The sequence below is a fragment of the Ceratotherium simum genome, chromosome 4 (genome assembly GCF_057802395.1).
Source record: "Ceratotherium simum simum isolate JZ-2026a chromosome 4, ASM5780239v1, whole genome shotgun sequence".
Lineage (NCBI taxonomy): Eukaryota > Metazoa > Chordata > Mammalia > Perissodactyla > Rhinocerotidae > Ceratotherium > Ceratotherium simum.
The window spans coordinates 29,343,136-29,351,747 of record NC_141903.1 but is presented as its reverse complement, the minus strand read 5'-3'; the positions used below and the strand labels follow the sequence as shown (position 1 = coordinate 29,351,747).

At 39.7% G+C, this 8,612-nt stretch overlaps 1 protein-coding gene across 1 annotated transcript; it reads right to left on the bottom strand.

Annotated features, from left to right (window-relative positions):
- Window positions 1-501: 501 nt before the first annotated feature.
- Window positions 502-7,637, bottom strand: SPINK1 (serine peptidase inhibitor Kazal type 1). Its single transcript, XM_004420004.3, has 4 exons — window positions 7,583-7,637; window positions 5,853-5,884; window positions 3,966-4,072; window positions 502-609 (listed from the first exon to the last, which is right to left on the bottom strand). The coding sequence occupies exons 1-4, from the start codon at window positions 7,635-7,637 to the stop codon at window positions 564-566; spliced, it is 240 nt and encodes a 79-aa protein (XP_004420061.1). The 3' UTR covers window positions 502-563.
- Window positions 7,638-8,612: the final 975 nt, after the last annotated feature.

The window sequence follows — 8,612 nt, the reverse complement described above, 5'->3', positions numbered from 1 at the left end:
TGTGAAATCTACATTCTGAGTTATATGGAAAATCTAAAGACTAAACTCTATTCCGCCAGACAGGCAGCTCTTTGAAATCTTATGTCCATGTACCCAGACCAATGCCAGGCACAATAGATGCTCAGTTAAATCCCAAGGAAACCTAAAGGAATTATTTTGGCAGGTGAAAGGTGATGGGTAACATGTTTCTGGACTATGAGTTTTCTGACTGTTCCTTAAAACGCTAGTCTAATCCTCTACGGGATTACATGTACTCATGATCAACTGTGTCCTGTCACTTAATATCCGGAATCACATTTCCTGAGACAGAGCCCTCAGAATGTGAGGAAGACGGGGAAGGAAAAGCATTATGAAGGAAACCCTGTCTGAAATTACAGGATTGCTGTATTTTGTAAAACTTGATCTATTCTGAGTTTGCCTGGGTCCCCTGTCCCCCAAATAATCAAACGTGCCTTTGGGGAAAAAGCATATGGGAGCAACAAGAAGTATTTAGATGCATTTTATTCAACAACCGAGCCAGCCAGGGTTTGTGGTGACCTCATGGGATTTCGGAACCTTGGTTCTCAGCAAGGCCCAGATTTTTTAATGAGGACAGGCGTCTGGCGCTTCCTGTAGAAAAAAATTGAAAAAAAAATTAGCTTAAACTTTGCTGACGAAAAGTGACTATGGAGAAAAACAATGAAAAAAGATCAGCTTTATTTAAAATAGACAGGTTTGAGATTTATTCCCATTTCTCTGTCTGTCTTTCGTTCATTTATTCATTCACTTATTCATTAATTCGTCAAATATTGATTGAGAGCTATTACATACACTAGGGATACAACAGAAAGGAAAAATGTCTGTCCTTGTGGTGTTTACAGATCTGGTGGGGCGTTACGTAAACCTCTGAAATGAATGTCTAACCCATTGTTGCTTCTTTTGCTCCTGATGTCATTGTCCTAGCCACCAGGTTTTCATCTTAGCCTGTGCCTGGGCTACGGCAAGACCTACTAATTGATCAATCTTTTGCCTTAAAACTCTGGGGATTCATATCTGTGAGGTCTCACAAAAGGAAATCATATCTCTATCGCATACGATACCTGCCAGCTCTAAGCATCCTCCCCTTGAGTTATAAACCTCTCTGTTCCCCCACACTCCCTTTCCCAAATCATTCTTCTCTTCTCTAAGCTAAATATTCCTAAATCCTGTAATTGTTCTTCATGAGATTGTTTTCAGATCTCTCATTTTTCTAACCATCCTTTCCTTGAATATACTGGCTTATAAAAATTCCTCTATTTCTCTATTGCTTGAGGACATCTGATTTCCATGTATCCTTATGCTATCTTTATCTGGACCTTGCTGACTCTTCATCTTAAGAGTTTTTAATGCTTTCAGGTTCCATAATCATTAACCACTCAAAATACTCATTTCTGAGTCAGTTAGCATACACAAGCACAAACATCTAAACAGAGCACACTAGTTGACTTATTTTCTGTAGTTGTGCTGTCCAATACAGTAGACACTATCCACAGATAGCTATTTAAATTTAAATCAGTTAAAGTTAAGTAATATTAAAAATTTGGTTTCTCGGTTATACTAGCCACATTTGAAGAGCTGGTGGCGTGGCCAGTGGCTTCCATATTGGACAGCACAGATATAGAGTATTTCTGTCATCGCAGAAAGTTCTACTGGAGTGTGCTGGTCTATAGAAAAGAATTTGCCAGTAGAGATTCCCTGAGAAGACATAGAAGAAATAGAAAAAAAAGCCTCACTGAGTATCTGCCAAGCACATAATGATCAAAGAGACGTAAGCCCTTATTGGTCTACCCGTCTCAAAACCCAACAGCTAGAGTCAGAGCCGGGCTCTAGTTAACTATACAATATATTTGTTTGGGGCTTTTAATGGGCAGTAGAGAGAAAGGCAATATGGTACATTTGAAAATATGTTGCATTTGAGAAAACCACATCTTCTCTCTAGACCTGTTTTCTATATTTCTAAGAAATATAGGAAGATAAGTAACATTTTCTGGCATTCAAATAATCCCCTCATATTTATGTATTTTTGAAAGGATAGAAAGAGCAAGCAGGACTGGTAGGTCTTAAAGGTTAAGGGAATAGAGTGTCCCAGCTCTATGCTCGTATTTCCCAATGTTTCACTCTAAATATTGGGCCTTTTGGTTTGGCGCTTGGAAACGTCCCAAATCTCAAGGCTGCTCTATTGCTTTCTCCTCCCCTTGGATGGAAATATGATGTTTGACCTTAATGTCAACAACATAGGTCATGAGAAAATTAACAAGTGGTTTCAAGTTCCTTTTACAAGTCTTTAATGTGGAAATACATTCACCACAAAGCAGAACACCTAATGTTTTGGGTCTAAAACTTCAGGATAGTAGATCTCTTCCCCTGGGAACCTATTTCCACAACCCTTGTTAAACACCGAGAATTTTCTGAAATGATTTAAAGCAGACCAAGAAGAGCGTTTGTGTTACAGGGCATTTATATAGTGGAATAATGGAAACGGATGCCGTTGTTTGAGCCTGAATCAAAGTCTTTAATACCAAATCTGTTCTAGAATAATGTAAAGCTTTCTGGGTCACTCGTGAAATTTCTTTTATTTGCTTTGATCATTCTACACCTTTATTTAACCTGAAACACTTCTGCGATGCTACCAAAATTCAGAGCCCTGTTTAAATGGCATCCTTTTCACGAATACTTTCTTGACCCTTTCAGTAAGAAGAAATCTGTCTCTCCCCCTCAATCTGGTAGCACATCAGTCATGCCTCATTTGATAGCATTTGTCACAAGTTACAAGAAGCTACCTTATTTGTGCTCATGACCTATTTTCTTTTAGTCATATGCACAAGGAAAGCAGAGGAGACTAGTACAATGCTTGGCACATGTTAAGTGTTCAGTAGCCAAATAAGATAGGAAATCTGTGGCAAATCTATTTCTCTGAGTGCTTGAGTCTGATTTCCATCACCTACTTATCATTTCAGAAAATGAGCTTCTTTGAGGCTGGTTCTCATATCCAGAAATAAAAGTGTTACAAAAATATGTTTTTGGTCACCTAATCCATATAATTCATATTTGCTTATTTGAGGGCTTTAGTAAACACAATCATTACTATCACCAAGAATAATTTTTAAAATTTAAAGGTATCTTGGGTATATGAACTTTTTAAAAATCCAGACTATCTCCTGTTTTTCTGTAAAAGCATGGGTTCTTATCATACAAGTAATTTTTTTAATCAATTGAGAGAACCATTCAACACTTTCCTTCCTCTATTCCTTAACACATTTTATGTTGCACCACATTATTAATTCCTTTCCCTTTTCTTTTCAGTTTTTTATTCTTATTGGAATGCCCTCTCTCCTTCTTTATGGCCTAGAGAAAGCCTCCAAACTTTTCCAAATCCTAGCAAGCCTAATGAGCTGTTTTTAATTTTGCGCTCTCAGAACATTTTGCTCATCCTCCATTGCACACACTATATTGGCGTTGAGTGTAAGCAAATTGAGAGACAAAATCTGCTGGATTTTCTTCTTTGTCTCACAAATACTTAGTCTGGTACCTGACTTTAAAGCACAGTGGAAAGAGCAAGGATTCGGTCCCAGCTCTGCCACTTATTGCTGGGTGATCTTGAGTAAGTTATTTAAACTAACTGAGTCTCAATTTCTTCATGTATATAATGGGCTTAGTACTATTTACCTCATAGTGAATATTAAGTGCCTCGCACAATGCTTCACACAATAAATATGATTTTCTATCATAATACACACACACACTCTATACATAATCACGCCAGATATATAATAAGGAGAAAAAGAGATCGAGAATTATTTTTGGAAAAACTAAATGTTTTGTTTCTCTCATAGTAAGATTAATGTTATTGATATACTGATTGGAGCTTAGAGGGATAAGACATATGAAAATTTGAAGACAGCTAGCTTAAAATATATATTTTAAAAGAAATTCAAGTTTTTACTCACTGATTTTCCATACATAACACGCATTCATTAGAATAAGTATTTCCGTCAGTTCCACAGACAGGGTTATAGTTCTTGGTACATCCACGCACCTGATTGTTACACTGAGCCTAAAAATGGAATTAAACAGAACCATTTTCCATTCTTTGAGTTTATAGCAAAATCTCTAAAATGGTTTTCCCCTCCCTGGAGTTGGTCAGCTTAAAGATGGAAGCATGATTGTGACTAGGAGAGTGATCCTGAGTGTTCCAAGAGAAAGAATCCAAGATCTGGAGACAGAAAGCCTGGTTTTAAGTAATGCCTCTGCTATTTACAACTTATGTGATGTTGGTGAACCTTTTAGTGTCTCTGCACCCTAGTCACTTCATCTGCAAAATGGGAATGAGATCATTTCCCCCACCTCTCTCATAATGGTGCTGTGAGAGTTAAACAAGGTGAGTGAGAGAATGTCCAAGTTTACAGTTACTGCAGGGCTGGCTCGTCTCAGGTCAGCCACACCTTGGGACATTCTTCCTTGCACACTGTGGTCCAGTCACACTGGTGTTCTCTCTGTCACTTAAAGACCTTAGGTGCCTTCCACCCTCGAAGTCTCTATCCAGCCTATTTCCTCTACATCAGTAAGAACTAGTCTTTATTGAATGACTGTTATAGGCCAAACACTGTCCTAAGTGCTTTTTATGCATTATTCTATTTAAACATCACAACTGTCCTATAAACTGATTTATTATACTCTTCTTCTGGTGAAGACAACGAGGCACAAAGAGATTAAATCACCTGAGGCCACACAGCTAGTAATTCCTGGATCCGGGATTCAAACCCAGTCAATCGAGGTCCTGAGCTTTAGCTCTGAACCACTTCACTCTACTACGCTCCCCTCCCCAGTTATATTTGGCTAACACTCATTTACCCTTCATGGCTCAAAGGAAATCTCACTTACTTAGGGGCACCTTCCCTGATCTCTCTAACTAGGCTAGGTTCCTAAAGGTACCAGACCTTCTTTATAACACTTATCACAAATATAATAATTTATTCACTCATGCACTTTTGGTTTGTCATCCACATCCTCGCTAGATATAAATGTACTGAGGATAGAGACACTTCTTCCTCTGGTCTCCAAATTTACTGACATTTACCTTATAAACACAGGAAAAAAAGGAAAAGTTAGATATAGAATATTTTTCTAGGGCCAGCCCCGTGGCGTAGCGGTTAAGTGCGGGCACTCCACTGCTGGGGGCCCAGGTTCGGATGCCGGGCGCCACCAAGGCACCGCTTGTCAGGCCGTGCTGTGGCGGCGTCCCATATAAAGTGAAGGAAGGTGGTCACGGATGTTAGGTCAGGGCCAGTCTTCCTCAGCAAAGCGAGGAGGATTGTCATGGATGTTAGCTCAGGGCTGATCTTTCTCTCACACACACACACACACACACACAAATAAAGTTTCTTTAAAAAAAAAAACAATATTTTTCTAGAGGAAGAACCCAGTTTATTATTTTCTTTTGCTTATTCTAAATTAGAGCCCCACCTTGATGATTGGGAGAACTTTATGCCAACATCGTCACACTGTAAGGAAGAAGGGCTACTCGGAGTGAAGTTAAGAAGACTTCCACCTCAAATCTTTGTCCTACCAGATAGCCCTAGTATATGTAAAGACCCCTTCACAGCAAGCGCTAGATGACTGCATAGAAATTGCCTGTGATTCAGTGAATTTGTCCTTCCACATAAGCCCCTGAGGCGAACTATTGTTACTATCTGCATTTAACAGGTTCAGCCTTGCTGGCGTTCATACTCCTCGTCTTGATTTCAAGCTATGCTGAAAGATGACAACTAGGCTGTGCTTTGGTTGGAACAAACAGTTCTAGCCCCAGAGATAAGAAAAGACAAAATTGCCATTACCCGTCTTCCCAGGGAGTCAGCTCTAGTGTTACCTAGAAAACATAAATTGGACTTGTGAAGTTGGGTCCTGAATGCGAGAAGCCAGATCTTTTCTTATTCAGAACTTTCTGCTTTAATTTAAGACTGTGACTTCCCTGCTGGCTTCTTCTACTCCCCACCCCTTCTCATTTCCATCTTCTCTCACAGACATCTCACTGGAGTCCATTGAACCCATGCCTGCTGAAACCTCAAAAAAATTAAGCAAAAATTTGATTATGACCAAAGTATCTCAATTTGGTATTTCAGAAAAGTTGACTGGTTTTGTTGAAAACAGAAATGAGGTACTTACTGCTTTAAATGTATCAGGGACTGAGCAAATATCTTCTGAATGCTCACTGACATTCTCACAACCAGTTCCTAGATCTTTGATTTCATGGTTAGTGATGTAGGAAGTATAAGTATCTTTATCTCAGTTTATAGATGAAGATGTGAAGAGTTCACATAACTAGCTGTGAAACAGTTACCACTAGCAGTAACCAGGTCTTCTGACACAAAACTAACTTTTGCAATTGCATTTAAGTCTCCTTTTATAAATAATGTTAAAAAATGGAGTTCTTTTAATGACTCACCTTCAGTTCCCAAAGAGCTCGTTTCCTCCATTGCATTACACTGATTATTAGTCCAATTCACATTTCTTGAATTTACAGATAGATACTTAAAGTATCTGTCCTGCGTTGCCCAGAAAATAGCAGATCTTGCTGACCTCATGTAGGGGATGGTAATTGTGGATGAGCTCATTGAAGAGAAGGGGAACTAATCTGATAGCATCCAAAGAAAGAAATGTTGGTAAGATCTCTGAGGTGATCTGGGAAAGAGGTAGTTCTTCCTAGCTAAATGTCCTGAAAACTAGTGAGACACCGGTGGGCTTGGAGAAGGCCTCTGGAATAGTTCAAACCTGATGTGGTCAGGGTCCCACTGGATTTCGGAATCTAATTGAGTCTGAACATTGATGAGCAGGTGGTCACCACAGGCATCTATTTGTGTTAATTAATAAGCATGAGGAGCAGCAAAGGGACCACTGCTCCCATAAATATTTCATAAATACAACGAACAATATTCTTCCTCTTCTTCGCAAAGAGCTGATTTGACTGTCAGTAGGTTTCTTTGCTAGATCTGAGAAGACGTCAAAAATGTTAACCTTTTCTAATGACAAAAAGAAAGCTGATCCCAATCCTGTGGGTTCAGAATTGTCTGTCAACATTTTCAGGACATAGTTTGGTGATAATGCACTCCATCTATTCGAGAAGGATATTTTTCCTGCAAACATTCTACAGGTCAAAAATAAAGTTTTTAATCAGTCAAACTCTGCCTTTTATACTAAATAACTGGAAATCATTGTTATCTATTTTATGCAATTTCATGAGAATTTAAAATTTTTAAATTGGCCTTAGACATTCAGAGTTAATAATAATCTCTTCTTTTCTCTGTGATATCTCTGACAAAGGATCATCTTCATCACTAGGGGAAAACCATTTTGTCTCTGAGCAATTCCCACTGGTAAAATTGTTTTCCTTGTTTTATGTTAAAACCCCTGTTTCTATAATTCTCATCCATTGATCTTATTTCACCTCATTGGGACCAAAAGATCCGTCCCAGGCTAGACTCTGTCTAAGTCTGGAAGGTAATGTGCTCGGTAAAGCAACAGGTCAAGAAGTATTTCTCGAATCAGAAAAATATGCAAAGACGCCTACCAGATAAACTCAGCAGGGCCAAGGCACAGAGAAGAAAGATGCTTGTTACCTTCATGGCGATGTTTTGTGCCAGGAGTTCAGTCAAAAACCGCAGTGAACTTACCGCTTCTCTTCAGAAGCCTGGGACGGGAAGGGTCATATAGGCAGGATGGCAACCCAGGCTCCGCCTGCTGCCCCGTGTCACACACCTCCTTGGTTATTGATTGACTCCGTAGCACAGCCTGGCCCCCAGGTTTGGGGACTGTCCCCTGTGTAAGAAACCTGAAAGGAAAGCCGTGGGCCTGAAATGTGCAAGGCCGAGTCTCTGTCAGGAAAAGAGTTGCGGTGGTTAGTTAGTTGGTTCTCTCTCTAACTCCCTCTGTGATTATGGGGACCCCTTCCTCTCTCGAGCCCCAGTTTTCTCATCTGTAAGGTGAACTCAGAGGTCCCTTGTACTCTGTGCTTCTGGGTATATGAACAGGTGTGGATATCTAGAAAACCCTCTGCATTCTTTCTTCCTTTCCCTCAGCTTTTCCCTTTTTTATTCTTTTTATCTTTTCCTGTCACCCATCCACAAAGCCTAAATAGCTGACAGAGAGACAAGTTAGAGGCAGGGAGGACTCGGTTCCTTAAGATGTGTGTGTTCTGGGGCTAGAGTGTGCTCCCCAGAGGCACTTACTAGCTCCATGTTCAGGGACAGGTAGTTCACTTTCACTGTGCCTCCCTTTATTCATCTGAGAACTGAAATAATAGTATTACCTAACTCAAAGCGTTGCTCTTTCATTCAAAAATATGCAGTGGGTCTATCATGTGTTATTGGGAGACTAGTCTCCATTCTCTCTCATGTTTCTGCATGTCTCACAAGTGGAGACACTGGCTGCCTGCATTTCAGACAATCTTATCAAGAGTGTTTTTACAACAAACGTCTTTGGAAAGTGGAATAGTGTCTCTCTCTGGAACAAAGGGGAGATTTGTTTACCATTCAGTATAATAAAGATACTATCTCTCTCTGGGGCAAAGCTTAGGTGGACATAGTGCCCTTTTAAAAAGA

What these genes read in the sequence shown, in the direction of transcription:
- SPINK1 (XM_004420004.3), bottom strand. Translation starts at nt 7,637, where the DNA reads ATGAAGGTAACAAGCATCTTTCTTCTCTGTGCCTTGGCCCTGCTGAGT. An exon ending in CTGACTCCCTGGGAAGACGG is followed by an intron (nt 4,073 to 5,852) that starts GTAATGGCAATT and finishes TTCCATTTTTAG; the next exon opens with GCTCAGTGTAACAATCAGGT. An exon ending in GTGTTATGTATGGAAAATCA is followed by an intron (nt 610 to 3,965) that starts GTGAGTAAAAAC and finishes TTTTTTCTACAG; the next exon opens with GAAGCGCCAGACGCCTGTCC.